The following is a 19,060-nucleotide window of genomic DNA, read 5'->3' on the forward strand; positions in this document are numbered from 1 at the left end:
TTAGTGAAGCCCCATCTCTACACTCTGAGTTAGTGAGGTTAGGAAGCAGTTAGGAAAAACATGGAAACTGGTTTAAATGATAAAAAAAATCCCTGAAAAACAAAATACCGCCCACTGACCTGGGAGTGAAGGTGATTGGTTGGCTGTTGCTGCACTGTGGCGGGAACTGGCTGCTGTGGGGGTTTCCCCTGCTGTTGGATCCTGCCAGCAGCTGGGGCGATGCTGGCTGGGTTATAAACTACAGCGCTGCCATCAGGATGGATGAAAGGCTTGCCTGTCAAATTTAATTCATAAGAGACCGAAAACCACTGTGATGCGAGCGTTTCTCACACACAAATAATTCAGCTTCATGCAAAGAGGATAAAAAAAACAAAAAAAAAAACTTGAATGATGACAGTGAAGGACACACCCCGACGGGTCCATGAGGGGAGAGTCAACAGGAAATAACGACCTTGGCAGCGTTTGAAGATCAGTTCGGAGACCAAAAAGTACACAACTGCGCGTTGGGCCCGTGATGCATATTTACAGATTTCTCCCATCTGTTCGCTGCATTTTGATCAGCACGCTTTGGTCTGACTACTAATTCGACAGACAAACCGAGTGCAAGCCCGTGCCAACCTGTAATTCTGTTCCAAAGTTATGAATTTTCAATTGGAAAGCAGCAAATTACAAGATGGGGGATCGTATTTTTGGATCGTTTAATTTGCAGTAGACTGTGGCTGGATCACCACACTTATGAAGACACAGGAATTCTTTTTAAAAAGTCATTTCTGATTTTATCCAATAAGAATACAGGCTTGGCATCACCCACCTGTGTGTGGGTTGACCAGAACGCTGCCAGGTGGTATCCCTGAGGCTTCCAGCGGTAACAGGTAATAGTTTGCTGCGTCTGTAGCTGGCGGCGGCTGTGACAGGAGGCTCTTGGTCATCTCAGGGTGTCCGGCGCCTCTGGCGTCAGCAGCGGGATGGATTAAAGGTGCGCTGGGAACGTTGGAGCGGGAAGAGGTCGAGACTGGGAGAGGCAGCTGGAGGCGGGACAGCGAGCTGGACGAGGAACCGACGCTGCTGCACGATTCTGAACCTGAGGAGAAGCGGAACAGAGGGGTGATTATCGTCTGCCTCTAGATTTTCCCACAGCGACTCAAACTTGTCGCTTTTGTGCTTTCGTTATTCATGTGGGAGGAGAAGAGCCTCTGGTGATAATGAAACACGGGAGGATATTCGCAGTCATGCCTCTTGCCATTAATGCAACCTCTCCTGTGGTAGCATTGCGTTGCAGTCTCTTGAGGCAACTGTTGATTGAGAAACTGGTAACTGCACCGTCTGTGATGGATCTCTCTCTGTATAATTAACGAATGTTGTGCAGAATGGTGAACGCGCGAAGGGGGTTTAGGGAGGAGGGACTGACACTCCAATCTGGTGTTTAGGATTTTAGCTGGCCGAGTTTAATATTGTTCCCATTAGAAAACTTGTTAGAGGACTTTCACGGAAGGAGGAGAGCAAGAATAGCCTGTAGTTAAGATTAAATTTACATTTAAAGAGCTTGAAACAAAATAACAATATCACAGGCTTCGAAAGAAGCGGTATTTTTATGTGCTTTAAACACACACGGTGGGACCTAATCCATTTTAAAGTAACAACAATAACACTACACAGATATGCACCATTAACGCAAAATTACCAAACCATCATCGCTGATGCTCACATTTATTTGTATTTGTCATGCAAATCGATTGTTATTGCAAAGCTCGATTGTGCAAACGCGGGTAAACATTTCCAGCCTTGCCGCGTGTGGATTATACCTGAAATACCTCGAACATCCAGTACAGTTGAGCGTTGTTGTCCAATCAGATCATTTTTTAAACCTCACTGAAATGTGTGACACTTGCCAAAATGCCAGCTTAATTACCAGACGATGGCTCTTATTAGCCATCTTTTGCTGCAGTTTCACGGCCCAATGTCGTTTCATATAGTTTCGCTCCAACGCGGCCATAAAAACCTGAAGACTGCCTCCCTGCACCGAATCCCCCACAGAGCATACGCAGTAGCAGGTGACGTTACCGTTTGTACCCGTGTCTGCCATCATGAGGCAAACTGAACTGATCACGTCGGGCTCGAGGCCGTTAAATATTGAACAACTCTGACTTGAGCACCAACTGAGTCTGAACACATGTTGTCAGAGCTATGAAAATGGGAAAAATGGCATGTGTGGCAGAATACTAGCTACTGCATTAGCATAATGAGCGATGACAGCACCTTACATTTCTTTCAGTGTCATTATATCTTTGTGTAGCATATTACCACCAAATACACCTGTCACAGTGGCTAAAGTCTGCGCTGTTGCAACAACATTTCAGGCAATGGTGCAGAGTTAATGCGGCTGTAAAGATCAAACATATTCTGTAACCTAATGTAGAACAACAGATCATCCTTCATAAGCTGTTCACATGGTTTCTACATAAACATCTAACCCGCAAACATATAAATATAGATTTTTAGCAGAGTAGAAAAAGCAAATGACCTCACATTTGTTTCCGTGGATGTTTTCCACCACTGGATTCAGAAAACACATCATAAATAATAAGTTGTGTTCGTGACTGGGAGTAAGAAACGGATAATTCTGTCATAACTCCGTCAGAAAAGCTGAAAAAAACCCAAAAAAACATTTAGCTTCAACAATACTAAAGCTCCTTTTTTCAGGTGATCTGTGGCAGTGAAAGCTTATTTGAGAGTGAAAGACAAAGGCAGAAGAGAAAGGCAGCACAGGCGAAAATGTCTCCTCGACTGTGAAAATCACATGATTTAAGGAAAACTGGGGGGAAAAGAAGCAAGAACAAAATGGAGAGCAGAGGTCGCCCAAGGACTGCTGCTTGTTACTGAGATAAAGAAGACAAGCCTGTAATGCAGAACATCTCATCGCAGCCAATCGGGTTACAAATGGATCGTACTGTGGAGTAAGCACTTGCAGTTGAGGAGCAGCCTGAACTTCATCTCGGTGACACGGCACTGACACTTCCCTGTGCTTACACTTATACATTATGCAGTAACTCCTCACTGTTCGCTTTTCCTCTGCTGCTGCACCACATTTAAAGAACCTCCTCCATCACCAGGTTGATGTGCGGTAATTAGTTTTGACAGCTGTCCGGCTGCGCTCGCCCCGCAGACTTTTATCGACCGCGGCGGGACGACAAACATTCCTTCTGATGAGAGCTCCGGTCCCCCCCCCCCACCCAAAAAAGCGAGCATTTTGCTTGAAGCTCTTCTGCTACTTTCTTATTTCTGTTTCTCATTTACCATCTAATTAGTGAATCGTTCCTCCTCATGCTGTGACAGAGTTTCCTCTCCTTCGTCTGCACGACTGCATGAATAAATTAGATGCTCGCTCGCTAATGAGACAAATCCCCCATTAGTTTCATTTAGAACAAAAGCCATCAATCACATAAAAATCTACATCTGATTGAATGTCCCTCCTCAAAAATCAGTTCATTAACAGTCTGTCGATAACAGAATAATGAGAGCTGCTCTTCATTCAAGCGTTTTACGTTCAAACTGCACCGTCGTTCCATTTCAAACCAAGTGAGGACGGTCTGCACCAATATGTCGGCTGATATCAGCTGCTACGACTCATACTGTATATTTAGAGTTAATTCTGCACTAACAGGTTAAGAATAGCTGAAACTATTTTTGTAATGATGATTTCTTAATATCAGTGGTGGTAACTGCCCAAATTGTTAAGAAATAATTAATGGTGTGAACACCATACTGTGAACACACCACTGTTAGGAAATATCTGTGTCCACAGTGTCTATCAGTACTGGACATCATCTGAACACCGTGCTGCTCGGCTGCCTCTTGCCTGTTTTCGAGAGCCTCCCGGTGCTCTTGCTGCTGGCTGTGCTATCCCCTCTGACGAGGACGGGGGAAATGCCGCTGAAGCTGCTGGCCTTGGTGATGGCGGGCCGCGGGGCAAGTCGGTTGGAGCTGTCCGAGCTGTCGGTGCTGCTCCAAGGCCGGGGCTCGCCGTGTCGCGGCAGCGCTTCTGTCTCCGAGCTGCTCTGCCGGCTGGCGCCAGACTGGCCGGCCCGTAACCTGAAAGGCAAGAAAGCATACATTTTCAAAATATGTTATCATCATTTATTTCTACGTCTGTGATTAGGACGCTTGTACTTAAAGGGCTTTTTTTTTTTTCACCCTTACATACTGGAAATTGCCCCAAAATGGTTTATGAGCCGTCAAAAATGATTCCCAATCTTTCTTCTTGTTGACTGATTGAGGATCAACTATTGTTTCAGCTGGAAAAGTTTTAAAAAAAAAGTCTATTTTTGGTGTTGGACATGTTACAAGATGACTGGAGACTGTAACAACATATCGGAGCAGTCCAGCAAGCCTGTGTCTACTCCTAACAACAACCTGCACAAACTCCTAAATATACGATCACTTAAAGAAAAAAAAAAAAAAAAAAGAAAAGATCTGGTGTTTTCATTTTGGGGGGAAAAAAAAAAAAAGTTTTTGCAGTTTAATTGGCCGTTTGTTGGTGTGAATAGGCTGTCCCACATGAGGAGGTCTGGGCAGAAAATCCAGTTAAACAGGAGCTTTCTCCAGCAGCAAAAACAAATCCTCACATCAGCAGTCCTGTTCCTGAGCGAGCCGATTAAGACAGACAGCGACTCAAAGGGTTTTCTCTGGAAGGAGCTCAAAGACGTATGTGTGCGAGGATGGGTGTGTGTGTGTGTGCGGACCCACCTGAACATTTGCCGCCTCTGTTGGGTGCTCATGCATGCGTCTTCATCCTGAGCACTGAAGGGAGGAGAGAGGCATTTCAGAGAGCAGGCGCTGACAAAAATGAGCCATCTACCATTTTAAAACGTGGCAGGGCTGCCTCTAATTGCTGCTCTGACAGGAATACTATAAAAGTGATTGAACTTCTGTTAAAGTAGCGGCTTTTCTGAAGAGCTCCAGTTCCCCTTTATAGGATGAAATCAGCCCTACCTTGGCCAATTACCTGACAATTCATCATCCGCGTTAGCCAGACACAGCTTTTGGGGGAATATTTCTATTTAATGAAATGTGGCGGAACGTCAGCGATCATGTGATTAATGCCATTTCACTACTTACCTTCTATCCAGTATGAAGTGATCTCCCTGCGAGTGAAGAGGGAAATTACTGTCAATAATGTGGAAGAAAAGCCAACTCATCTCTACCGAAATATGTTTTATATTTATGAAAATTCTCTGTTGTATTGAACAATTTGTCAATAACTGTGTTAACAAAACGTGCCATTGCACTGTGGGCTCCAAAGCGTGCATGTCTACCAATAAATCTGACTTCTTCACAAAGATGGAGGGCCTTGAAATATCGGAGCGCACCCCCTCTCCGTCTATAATTTCAAAAATCCTGCCGTGGTAATTGTTAGCAAGAAATCTAGTGAATTTGCACATGAATAGAAATGACACAAAGATTTGTGCAACATGGCCCCCACCACACACACACACACCCCCACCCTCAACCCCTCCCCGCCTACACAAACAGCTCTCACATCATGTGCAAATATCCTTTCTCTGGCTCGCTGGTACTCCTCCTCCCTCTCCTCCATCGATTTGCTCCTCTTGTCAGCTTTCAAACGCATTCGAATCTGGCAAGGACACACACACACACACACACACACACACACACACGCACTTCTTTAACAGCTATGTCAGGGACGCCAGATTGTCCCACTCTTACCAACATGTCAGAAATGAAAGTGACAGCTTGGTGGAGGAAAGAAAAAGAAAAGAAAAAAAGAAAAAACACCTACCGTGCTGTCTTCACGATCAAAGCTGGAGTTGTCTCGTTTGAGAATGTAGCGTTTCTGAAAATCGTCCGCCCTGTCATCCTTGATGTGCTCGGAGAATTTCTGATCGGGTCTGTCGGTGGGGGGAATTCGCAAGAGTTTTAGTGGCAGCTTAATTTCGGGCGGATGCTGACAGCAACATATGTTAGCAGCGCGGCAAATCAACTTATCTCTCGACTGATTGAAACAGCTTATGGCTGCAGAAATTCGCCACCAATTAACGTGCAGAAATATCACATGTTGTAGAAGAGCGATCCCGCTAACGTTTAGTTACCAATAGAGCAGGGCGATATGACCAAAAACATTTATCGTGATATACATTTGAAAATTTGCAATAACGATATAACTGACGATATAATTGACACTAGACAAAATACTTTACAACTCCACAACTTTATTAGTGCAAAAAAACAAAAAAAACAAAAAAAACCCATCAATGTATTTTCACTTAAACAAGCAGCTGTTTTTTATGTGTTATGTAAAAATTTATCAGTGCAAATTCCTTGCTGACAGTTTAACCAAAAGGCATTTCCAGTGGAAACTGGCCGACAGATCCTCAGCATAACCATGTATAATATCCACAAAACTTAAAGAGGTTATACACACACAATACGGTAATATTATGTTGAAGCACAGTACGTATCACTCCGCGAGGCTCCTGCCTACGGTAGCCGTAATGCTCCGAAAATCCATCAAGCAGTGCGGCTTCGTAGCTTAGCAAAGTCGTACTGAAACATTTGACAGATTTTTGAGCGCCGTGTACATAAAATCGTTTCGAGGTCAGTAAACACAACCAGAATTCATACATAAGGCACACGGGATTATAAGGGGCACTGTTGATTTTCAGAAAATCAAAGGATTGATTTTAAGTGTGCCGTATTTTCCAAAAAACACGGTAATAACGACGGCTCGCTAGCATGCTCTACCAAAAATAGTGCTTTGTTGTGTATCTGACGGACAAAAGCCAAACCAGTTCCACACCTCTGTAGCTGCAGCATTTTTACAAACCAATTCTGGTTCATCCGTTTCATTCAACGATCCGCTTCCGCCCTTCTCATCCTCCGTCGCCGCCATGCTTTTTCCGCCATGTGCGCATGAAAACAAAGGCACTGCGTGTGCACGTTTTACCCATATTCTATGGCGATATTTCATTTTCTTATCGTTGCCCAACATTATACCGGGATTACCGTGAACGGTATGATATGGCCCAGCACTAGTTAACAACTTAAATTCAAATAGCAAACACCTCCAGGACACTCACATTCTGGTGTTGGTGGTTTTGTTGATCACCACCGACTTCCCACTGGGGTCCACGTTGTGATCCATGCCGAAGTAGGCCGCCACTCGGTGTAACAGCATCCTGTGGTAGGGCGTCATGGGTGGGAACTTTCTCTTTTGACTTCTACAGGTAAACACAAAGAAATTACAACATTACAATTAACACAAAAGGTCCCAACGCCAGGTTCAATGAGTGGGGGGATTAAACCTGCATTCAGCATCCTGAATAGATGTCATTTTTGGGGCTGTTTTGCACTTCAGAGGTCACTGTGGGGACACTCAAAGCCCTCTATCTCTGGTTAAATGTGTTTAACTCAGTAAAACCAGGTGCTCTGGAGAGTTTGGTAAGGACAGGAAGTGCTTTTCATTCATTTCTTACTCATTATTGCTGATGAAATCCAAGATGTCCTGTTCCAACTTCAGCAGCATGATTCGATCCCTAGGAAATGAAACAGACAAGACTGTCTGAGAAGTCAGTATAGCTTTCCATTTCCCAGGTTATCCCTCTGTACATGTCTGTTAATATGTTTGTCATAGGACAGGTCACACCAGAAAGAGTCACAGCAAGTTGAAGTTGTGTGTCTTTACACAATGTTTACATTTTATTGATGTAGTCAAGTAGACAGTAAGAATTTTAGCTAAATGCTAACACTGTAGCTAGCAGGGAAACAGCGGCTGTATTAATTATTGAAGAACACAGAATCAGTTTTCCTCTTCGTTTAGTAAAACATGAACTAATCATTTGTTTTGTTCAAAATCAATGAGCAAAATTATTTCAGCGATCTATCTTTGCTTAAATTAGAGAACAACAGTCAGTGTGGCTGAAAAGAAAACAATTCCTGATCTTTTGAAAGACCACCGTTCTGTTGTTTCAGCAAGCAAGGTACATGCTAACGCAAATCACAGCTCTCTAAAGATTGTGTTTATTTTTCCTGTTTGTGCCTTTTCCCTCCAGAACATTTTGTTATGGGACTCTACAGAAACTCATGTTTACTGAACCCTTGTATATTTGTAACACTGAATCATATCTCATGACTTCTGTGCAGCAGAGGAGGTTACATAAAACGGGTCACCGTGACACACGAACTAATAACAGCTACAACGGCTTCCTCCATTTTGGACTTGGACTTAGCACTGCCGAGATAGAAATCCCCAGCACAGACAAAGCTACCAATATTATAGTATCTCTGCAAGTGAAAACATACGTAACGTAAAACCACTGAAAGGATCACACTTCAAATTTTACATTTTGCCATGACTGGTCTGTGAGCCCCTGACATTCAATATTTAACATCAACTTTTTCACGTATCCTAAACTCACCTGGGGTTGCCCTTCAGTTTGTTGACCAGGAACTCATGGAGATCTATCCCAGTTGAATCTGTATAGTCTTGACTGGAATCTGATAAAAGGAGACACACACCCCGATTCACTGAACGAGGCTAACGCCTAACAAATCCAACCAAGCTAACTTTACCAGAGTGTAATTTTCTTGCAATGAATAATAAGATACTTAAAATGATGCACTCTGTCAACTATCCAAATTAATGACAGTTAAAGAAATTTGTAATATTAATATGCAAATTAGTCACCTATTCGTGTGGGAAAACCTAAAAAGCCAAACTGCACGCCTGACACAGGAAACCATCACTGAGGGTGACATCGTTCAACGTGATGTCGTTTGATTGGTTATTAGTGGGACTGATATTTAGGAGGGGGGAGGGGGGATCTGCTGCCAGCTTGTATGAAGCTGTGAGCACTGCCAGCATTTAAGAAATGAAGAAGTGGTCGGGTAACAAAGTTGACAATGAAAAACATGTTCCTGTGGACCAACAAAAGAATTAGACTCGTGAGTGGGAGTCGAGGGGGACGCTGGAGCCCAATCCCCTTAGTGGGTGTCTGGTTTCTATAATTGGAGGCTGCCTCATCAGTGGTGTCGCTCCACAGAGGGAAGCAGACACCTTTATGCGCCTGTGGGAATCCATATAATTGCTTCACACCTTGAGCTTGTCGCAATTAACTGAATCACGCCAATTATTGGCCTATAATGAGATATCATTTAAAATGGAGAAGTGCTTTTGGACAAACTGGAGGACACAGAGCCAGAAAAAAGAAAGGTGGAGGATTGGATATTCCTGGTGACATGGTAAAGGATATAATTATTACAAGAATGTAATTTGGCTGAGTGACACGGATTGTGTGATAAGTATCATTAACGCATTTGGCTTCATTTCAATAGTTTGCCAATGACACTCTCACCACAGTGCTGTCACGGCTCGTCTTCACATGTATGTGTTTTCTTTAGTTTGTTTCTATATATAAACTCACATTTTTGGAGCAATGTTTATAAACGAGGCCTCAGGTGTTTAGGATATAAAGAAAAGCTAAAGCGTTGATGGAAACGGTGACAGGTCTTCATTTTGAAGTGTAACTGGAGCGTAGATATTCGTTTCCAAAACGGCAAAAACAAACATTTCTCACCTCTCGACAGCATTTTTTTCTGCGTTTTCTCTGGTTTGTCCGCCTTGTCGTAGTTTTCTTCTTTCTCGGCTTGGACTTGTGCAGCTCGTTCTTCCTTTTCAAAGGGCTGGAGTAGGAACCCATCCTGTTCACACAGGAAAATATAACTGAGGAGCTGCGTGAAACCAGGTGGTTTGCAAGGAAAAAGAAATAGGAAAACTGAATGCCCCGCAAATGCTAGATGTGACCGTGAGCAGACATGAGACCTTAATCTAGAAAAGGGCGTTAAACACAAGCATTTAATTCTGGGTTAATTACAGAATAGGACGACCACTGTAAGACACTCTGCTATGGAAACCTGTTTACTTGGAAGTAAAGGTGTTTCAAATAACTAAGAGACAGATTAGCTTGTTTTTCTTAAACCACCTGAACAGAACTTGAGTTGGAGCCTGAAATTAAACAAGGCAGCATTTCCTTCCTTACGATCCAGCAGAAAGAGGTTTTAGCTATAATCCCCCTCCAACTGGAAGAATTCTTTAAAATGACTGTGTGGATTTTTATTTTATTTAATTTAAATCTATTTAACATGGGCTTGGTTTACCTCAGTCGTACTCTTCTCCACCACACACACATTCAGAGCAGTATCTGATTTGCTTTTCAGGCAAGGCTGAAAGGGAAGTTGAACAGTGGAGAAGAACTGCCAGCGCTCTGTAAGTGGATTACACACAACTGTGGAAAGCTAACATCAGAGAATCTGTGAGAGCGAGATGAATGAACGCGAGCGAGCGAGGGGTGACCTAGCGTTGGGAGAGCAGCTCATAACCGAGAAAGGTCACAAGTTTGATCCCTGTAACAGCTGCGGAGCAAGATAATGAGACGCCGCGTTCGCCTTCGTTTTAAGACGCTCCGAATATATGTGAAAGTGTAATATGCTAATGAGAAACGTGGCTGACTAATTGCCTGAGCGAGACTGGGGAAAAAGCGAAAATGAGTCCAGGATTGTGTGCTGTGGAAGTGACAGCAAGTTCAAGCGCGTGTCTGTGTGTGTTCGTCTGGGTGGGTTTGTCAAAGCAAAAACATTTTTCCCCCCTCCCGGTGAGAAGCGCTGATGTTTGCTGCTTAATGCCACCCTCGGCATCACATGGAAGCCGCCTGGTTGATGTGCAGCTGTTGCGAGCTGCCTCATTTGTTTCCTGACATCCATTTACCTCGAGATAAAGGGAAAACAGCGTGAAAATGATGGTCTTGTGAATATATAATGAACATGCTGTCACTCGGAGACAAAAAAAAAACCTGAAAAAAAAAAAAAAAAAGTGCATTCAGAGCCCCCCCACCCACCCCCGAATATTGGCCGTTGATTGGAGCTGACAAGCGGGCCAACAATGTAAGGGCAGACGTAGATTTTGTTTTTCCTACAGAAAGCAGCGACGTCTTGGACTGTCCACAGATCCACACGGGCCTTTGTTACTACCTGACAGTAGAGACAGTAATGTGAAACTGTGAACAATGGGACAAGCTTGGAATGGATGATCATAAGAGTTTGATTGAGAATCAGCACTCATACTAATGTGTTTCCCCCCCTTCTTTCTCTCCTTATTGCATTACCTCACCCCTCTAGGTTAGTTTGTCGCAGAAGGAGTCTCGACTCCGGGGGCAATAACGGGAGCAGGGGAAATATCAGGAGTATTCAATTAGAGCGTGCCACAGCTCTCTGTAGCTGACGTGTGGAAATTGTAATTTCCTCGACATGATTGATGACAGTAATACAGGACATCGTGTGAGTGCAGACGATGCGAGACCGTTGTGGGAATAACACCGCCCTCTGGTTATGGAGCTCGGTGCTGACTGGCTGAAATGCCTGGAACAGATACACCTGTGTGTAAATGTGTGTGAGCGTGTGTCTGCCAGGAGCTGTGCAGAGCGGCATGTAATGGGTAAAGTTTGACGGGAGGGGGCTTTTGCCCGGAGATATGGCGCAAAAGAAGCGTCGATTTAGCAAAGCAGCAGCTGGCTCGCTGCTGGAGCTCCGCGCTTTCGGTTTTGATGATGTGATGTTTTCATCAGACGGCTACGGCCAGGTATTTAATCACAGCTGTCAGATGAAGGCCGCTAATCAAGCATCAGAGGTCCATCTACTCAATTGTAATGGGCTGAAATGAAGAACTGATCCCAGATCAGCACTTTCAAGGCAAGTGGCCCTGTAGCTTAACAAGCTGGGCTGAGGCATCAGACTACATTAAACTGGGCTTGATGAAACATGAATTCACAGTGACTTACAGTCTTTAAAGAGAGCACTTTGCTCTTTATTAACAGAGTATGCTTACAATTATAACTTATGCTAGAATTAAACTTTATATATCTTCATATAAGGCTCTAGATATACTATGATTTATAGCTTACATGTGGGAAAGTTATCCCAATTATCTCTTTGGATATCAATAAAACCAAGATTGGTGAACTTCTCTCTTAAATTTATCTCAAACTAAAAACATTTCAAAACAATTTTTTGCTTTTTAAGTTTAAACAGGGCCTATTACGCTATTTATTTACGCTATTTACCACTGTATTTTTACCACTGGACTGTACTAGAATAAGTTTACAGGACAAACAGTTCAAGATAATGTACTTATTCCTAATCCTTACATCAGGGCCTTGGTGCAAGCCCTCAGTTTTCATCCTGTTCTTTTTTGTGATTCACACGCAGAGCTGTCTGAGATGACCATATTAGGGATAACCACTTTCCATGACATCACGCAGAGCTGACAACAGCGAAAACTGTCTGAACTCGAGCATTTACGCAGCCTGAAGAATGGTGAACACAGACTTCTGTGAAACCTGCTTTATGTTTACTAGCATCCATTATCCACCTGTTACGGAAAATAACAGGAAGTATAATCAATCCACCTCACCCCTAAAGGGCCACACAGGAAGCAACTAGCTGTGGTGCGGCAACCAAAGACCATAGACCAGGCTTGGCCAACTCCAGGCCTCGAGGGCCGGTGTCCTGCAGGTTTTAGAGCTCACCCTGGTTCTACACACCTGAATGAAATGATTAGTTCATTACCAGGCCTTTGGAGAACTTCAAGACATGTTGAGGAGGTCATTTAGCCATTTAAATAATCTGCGATGGCTCAAGGACACATCTAAAACCTGCAGGACACCGGCCCTTGAGGCCTGGGTTTGGACACCACTACCATAGACATTAAATGACAATATGCGATGACAAAGTTGCTGTTATGTCAACAGATCAATGAATAAATCAAAAAGGATCAAGAAGAATCAAGTTAGGAGTTATTAATGAAGTTACCTCCATGTGTCAGGAATGTGTTCAACTCTCTTTGCTCTGAAGAAAGACTTCCAGAAACAGCTGAAAGCAACAAGCTAACCTGAGCTCTTAAAGCTCTGTCAAAACCAGCATTATTTTCACTACTAGTGAACCCTGTTAATCTGATCTGTAACAGTCACTTTAAGTCATGGTGAAGACTTCAGTGTAATGAAATTTCCAAAGTGTAGTTTAACTGAATGAGGAAAAACTAATGAGAGGAGTTTGTTGAAGCACTGTGTGTGGGCTCCATACACGCTGCAATCTTGTGAGTGCCTTTATGTTAATGTAAAAGCATAAAATCAGACTCGTGCTGACCTCAGAGTGATGAGTAAATGTTACAAGGTCTAAATTGGCAAGACTGCCGCCACAACTTTGCAACAGAAAAGAGATCCGAGTGCCAGGACAGGACAGGAAGTTGACATATTTAAATTTAAAATGAGTGAATCTCAGAAAGAGGCCTTATTTTTAAACTTACCGGGTCAACAGACCTTTGCTAGGTGAGAATGATGATCTGATCAACCACAGTTCTACAGGGCAACAGCTATATGCAAGCTCCTAAATCTAAGTGTAAAGGCAATGAACTGTCTCACACTTACTACACCAAATACAGCTGACAGGGATGAAACCAGCCTGCGCGGATAAATGTGTGTGTACAATCCTGAAGCACAGAGTTGGGTGATTTTCTTCATAATCCGATCGCTCTGTTGTGGATAACAGATACCATTGCTGCAGGGGCCCGGGGTTAATGTAGCGGTATCCACCTTACATTTACACACACACACACACACACACACCAGTGCTACAGATGCCAGTGAAAGAACGAGGCACTCGCATGCTGGCAAGTTTATTTCCCATTATCAGCGTGAAGATAAAGAGCATAAGCTGCAGCAGTGGGAGAATCTCGTTCACATACAGCTATAAATGGTTTAGCCTGCTGCAATTAGTGAACCTAAGTGGACGGATATTAGCTAAACGGCTAAAATGGTATGAACTAATTCGCCTGCCTCTTTTTAACCATTTTTCTTTAGTTGTAACTCATTCAGTCAGTTATAAAAGGCTCACTAACACACATGCGCCCGTGAAACAAAGTTGAGGAGACAGACTAGCATCTCTGCAAAAGCACAGCTTCGTTGTTTCTATTTAGCATTAGAGCAAAATTCCTTCTGACACGACGGTCAGCAGAACCATTAGTTGTTACCAAGTAGGTTGACTTGCTAATATTAGCTTAGTGTGTTAGCACTAGGGTGGGCATGTGAGACCCCTGTGTTTTCATTTGACCTCATCATGGAAAAATGCCATCTAAAAACAGCTACAATTACAATAAAAGTGAACAAACTGTTCATGATACTACTCAGGTACTGCCACAATATATGGTCCAAACTGGCACGCCTCTAATGTGAAACGCTGGTTTCATGGAGGTCTTTACCTGGGGTGCTGCTGAAGGCTCAGGAATAGGGCAAGGAAACGACTCTTCACACACCGCCAGGCTCCGCACGAGCTTTAGCCTGGTGTTGGACTAAGGGGGTAAGGAGAGGGGTGCAAGTAGGTGGGCACAGTTAAATCCATGCACATACATACCTGTGTCAATTTCATCACACATCACAGTGACAAGCCAAAGTGAAACAGCCAGCGAGCACAATCAATTCTTACGAGCATGTCATACAGATCCAATAATTCACATTTCAGCAGACACAAGTTTTCCCCGAGTGACTAAGCTTTTCATTGCTAAGATTGTAGCTTCTTATAACTTTTCGAATAACCTGATCAGAGGGAACTTAAGTTTAAAAAAAAAAACAAAAGGGAAAAAAAACCCTCAAGCTTTCTCACATTTTTCTACAGGAAACATCAATGCAGCAAGCACAAAGGAAACGTCCAAACTAGCCGTATTCTCATTCATAATTCACATCACAGCCTCTGCTATCAGTCATGTGACGGCATCTCAACACATTGCAGCAAAGTCATTTCAGAAATCTGCGTGACAGGTAACACGGGTACAACTTCCATCTCAATCCAAGCAAACAACGCAAGTCAAGTGCACGAGACAGGTCGGAGCATCCGTGCGCAACATGCATGTCGAGAGTACCGTACCTTAGAGTACTTCACAGGCTGTCCACAGGTAGGGGAGGGGGTGCAGGGAAAGGAAAATGAAATCAAACAAACCACAGATGCTTGGAGGGAAAAAAAAAAAAAAAAAAAAAAAAAGGGGGGGGGGGGGGGGGGGGAGAGACTTTTTTTTTTTTTTTTTGGGAAAGAAAGTAACAAATGATATTTGAATTAAATATGAGTGGCCTACATTTTGTGCATGGGTGCACTTCTAGAGCTTGAGCAACTCCAAACAATTCATAGGTTTCAGTTTCTATGATGTCTTTTTAATGTCTGTTTGCAGGCTGAAGAAAAAAAAAAAAAACTTAAAGAGCACGGAACAAAATGTGCTGACACCAGTCTGCGAAAATAAAAGATATTAAATGAAAATCTCAAGTTAAGCAATCACCGTTTTTATATTAGCACTCCATTTATACAGCATGTGTGGTCGTTTTATCTAATGCTGCATCCCAGCATCATCATCTGCTATATGAACCCCTGAATTACTGCACTCAGTCTTTGATGCTGTTCGGTCTCATTTGACTGAACTTAAGCTGGTGTTAAATGCAAGAAAATACAAGTACATGCTGCTCTCAAACAGCATCTAATCTTTCTGAAACTGCGCTAGGGGCTGAAGTTGAGATGGTCATAATATATTTAGGCGTGATAACTGACCAGAGCGTGTCGTTTAAAATGCTCACTGAAAACCTCATGTTTAAGATGAAATTTGCTTCTTTTTTTTTTTAAGGAGTAAATCCCATTTCATCCCTCAGGCAACTTTTTTCTTTAACCTTTATTGGATTAGAGTGATCTGCTCATTAGGAAACACCTAAAGTAGCTGGATATTGAGTGGTTACAGAAAGGGGATATACCCCTGTTCTTTGTATGCTGCTGCTCAGTGGGCGTCTACATGGTTCGAGTTTCTCCCACTGATTGGCTCATAAAGATAAATCTCAGTGGTTCTCGCACATACCCTCACTTGGGTGGCCTGGGTATATTCATAACTGTCCAAGTTTATTTTTGTTTGAGGCTGCTGATTACATTGTTATCGTGGATGAACTAAACAAAATCAATCTACTTTTCAAACTATTCCCGTCTTATGGTGAAACTTCAGTTGTTGCAAACCAGCTAGCTCCAGTCTTTACAGTCTAGCATTAGTGATAGTCTTTATAGTCCAGGCTGTAATTGTTGCTGGTCTCGATGTCAATCAGCTTTTTCCAGTCTCTCGTCTCACAATTGGACAGACTACAACTTGAAGAGCAGCTGGCGATGGTGGTCCTCGTTCCAACACGAGCTTAAGGGCCAATCTAAGCAGAAACCAGGCTAACCAACTATCAAGGCTGAAGAACGTCCAAGCTGATGAAGCTGAAGTCTGTCCAAAGAAGAGCATACGGCAAAAGCAGCAGCCTTGCAGCCAATTCAGTGACAAAATATAGGTTTTGGCTTTTTTTAAAATTTATTAATTAATAAAAACATTTAAATATGTACCCATACTCGTTATATTGTTTGCCTTGCTATATCACAAATATGATGCTAAGGGAAACACTCACTCCGTCCTTGGACTGGTTCATTTTTCCTTTTTGCTGGAACAATCTACAGAAAGACTGAAATGGTCACATCTGACTAAAATCTGTGAGAATCTGCATCAGCTTAGTGACTGCACTGAAGTTCTGACCTTGATACGTTATCTCCAAATTCTGCACTATTGTGTGTTCATTATTGTTAAAGTGTCTGCTCAACCCTTGGCCAAATCACAGACTTTCTCTGGATAAATAATGGATAGATAATCATTTACTGGGAGCAATGAATTAATTTCTGGATAGCATATGCTACCAAAGTGGCTGCACTGCAGGACCCCTTCCTTTCTCACACACACACACACACACACACACACACACACACACACACACACACACACACACTTAGCAAGATGCCGCAGAAAACAAAAGCCAGACATTTGGCTGTGAGGGATTCGGGTCAGTTTTGTTCGTTGCTCCATTTAGCTGTCATGTGAAAGCAGGCGCTGGATGTAAGGTGCAGAAAGCAGAGAGAGGCCGCCCGCCTACTAGTGTGTGAGACAGCTCGGTGCCACTGCGCTTCACGCACTGGTGGCTGTGTGTGTGTGTGTGTGTGTGTGTGTGTGTGTGTGTGTGTGTGTGTGTGTGTGTGTGTGTGTGTGTGTGTATAAACAGAAGGTCTCTCAGTAGCACGTAAAGGGAAGAGCGGAGGAGGGAAAAGGTAGGGAGGGGGAGACCTGGCAGGAGCCATTTCAGTGTAAATTGTAACAGAGCCCAGTCCTCTGTTTCCTAATCCCAACACACACACACACACACACACACACACACACACACACACACACACACACACACACACACACACACACACACACACACACACACACACACACACACTAACTAACGCTGTCCTTCCCACCTGTCCTCTAAAAATCAAAAGGACAACCTATCCCCTCCCTCACTGAGCTCGAGGGCCGCTGTTCGCCTATTTCCAACGCCTGTGACCTGCCGTGCCCCTTTTCTATATCAGGTAATATGGATGTGGAGGAGAGGGTAGCGGGGGTGGAGGGTGGTCAGGGACCGTGAGCGCACCGCTTCACCGGCTAATTGAGCGGTGTGGGGCCGGTGGGGAATGAACAATGCCGCCAGGAGATAAAGGAAAGGGAAAGCAGGGGGAGAGAGGGAAAGGGCTGAAGTCAGCAGAAGTAGGGCGGCCACCAGCCACCTGTCCTGCCGCAGAGGACAGAGCTGGAGAGCTGGAGGCAGATGGTGGCAAAGTCACCCTCTTTTACCTCTGTCGGAACGCATTCCTGCCCCCCGATGCCGCCATACCCACCCCCGCCTCGCCTCGTTTGAGGTACCGCTGTCGCCTCCCTCATGTCTTCCCCCACCCGTTCCTCTCACAATGAACATTTCAGGCATTTAACCGATGCCCTTACACAGAGCAGCGGAATTAGCTTCACCTCCTCCACCGCTGGAAATTACAAGCGGAAAGGTCGGCTGTGTCAGTGCCGTCAGCATATCCTGGCATTCCAGTAACCATAAAATCACTACGTCAGGGAGAGGAAAAGGCAAAAAAGAAAAAAAGAAAATAACACACAAAACAGAAAAAGCAGCACAATCGCAAGTAGCCTGCATTTGTAGAGGTGACATGAAGCAGAGTCACTCAGCTAATGGTCATACCAGACCACACAATGCTACAGCAGCAAAATATATGAGTGGATGAACTGGATTGTACAATTGGACCAATTTACTGCTTATGAAGTCAACTTTTTAATCCAAAAAGAGCATTTTGGGCTTCAAAAGTTGCCTTCTAGTTTCAAACGTAGTCAATACTTTGGCTAAATATATTTTGGGGGTTTTGAGCTGATAGCTGAAATTCTTTCTTTGTTGTGGTGGATTAAAATAATTTAAGGAGGAGAAATCATCCCTCTACTTTCATCTTCTTGCTACTTTCTTGTCTCGCCTCTGCTCTCCTTTCTTTCCTTCATTCTCCAACACCGTGTCTCTCGTGTTCTTCCACCTTCTTCCTCTCCCTAATCCTTCCTTCTTACAACCTCTCCACACGTCTCTCCCTCCCTCTTCCTCCTGTATCTCCTCCTCTCTCCCATGCTGCTTCCCCCATGCTGGTGTCATTCTGTTCCTCAGGGTAACATAGGCGCAGGAAGTTGGAAGATAAGCCTGGATTTGAGCTCCGATTATCTGCCTGCCTGACTCCCTCGCGCTCCCCTCCTCCAACCACAAGGCCAGATTGGCCTGAATCCTATTTTTAGGCAGCAGCCAAAGAGACAATCCTTCGTCTTTCCTGGATTTTGCTTCTTTGACCACACAAGAAGAGATTTCACAATTTCACCATTTAGATTTTAGTGTGCATTCCTCTGTGAGGAAAACCTGTGAGAGCCAGTTTTGCTCTAAATTAACAAATGCTAATTTTTTTGCATCCCCAAAGCACAATGTTGCAATGACAAAGACCTTATTAATTAGCAGTTTATGTCAAAGTGTTCTCAGCTCTCCTGAAGCCTCAGTAGATAACCAGTTTAATGTCTCCTGTGGAAGATCCGTGACTTCTT

At 43.7% G+C, this 19,060-nt stretch overlaps 1 protein-coding gene across 13 annotated transcripts in view; it reads right to left on the minus strand.

The window, feature by feature from the left end:
- LOC120746233 (R3H domain-containing protein 1) overlaps window positions 1–19,060 on the minus strand; it is a 55,945-nt gene that overhangs the window by 20,303 nt on the left and 16,582 nt on the right. For 9 of the 13 annotated variants that reach the window (XR_005698805.1, XR_005698806.1, XR_005698803.1 and 6 more), the window contains exons 4-16: window positions 14,983–15,000; window positions 14,321–14,410; window positions 9,591–9,714; window positions 8,433–8,511; window positions 7,491–7,550; window positions 7,095–7,235; window positions 5,798–5,906; window positions 5,537–5,632; window positions 5,116–5,141; window positions 4,744–4,797; window positions 3,857–4,089; window positions 812–1,081; window positions 120–274 (exon numbers count right to left, since the gene is read on the minus strand). Coding sequence is in view for 3 of the 13 variants with exons in the window: in XM_040051594.1 (XP_039907528.1) it covers window positions 120–274; window positions 812–1,081; window positions 3,857–4,089; window positions 4,744–4,797; window positions 5,116–5,141; window positions 5,537–5,632; window positions 5,798–5,906; window positions 7,095–7,235; window positions 7,491–7,550; window positions 8,433–8,511; window positions 9,591–9,714; window positions 14,321–14,410; window positions 14,983–15,000 (1,455 nt within the window). In the remaining 10 variants the exon portion in view is untranslated. The remainder of the gene's footprint in view (window positions 1–119; window positions 275–811; window positions 1,082–3,856; window positions 4,090–4,743; window positions 4,798–5,115; window positions 5,142–5,536; window positions 5,633–5,797; window positions 5,907–7,094; window positions 7,236–7,490; window positions 7,551–8,432; window positions 8,512–9,590; window positions 9,715–14,320; window positions 14,411–14,982; window positions 15,001–19,060) is intronic. The other 4 variants (XR_005698807.1, XR_005698809.1, XR_005698808.1 and 1 more) reach the window with 4 other exon arrangements.

The sequence above is a fragment of the Simochromis diagramma genome, unplaced genomic scaffold (assembly GCF_900408965.1).
Source record: "Simochromis diagramma unplaced genomic scaffold, fSimDia1.1 OVJJ01000107.1, whole genome shotgun sequence".
NCBI lineage: Eukaryota > Metazoa > Chordata > Actinopteri > Cichliformes > Cichlidae > Simochromis > Simochromis diagramma.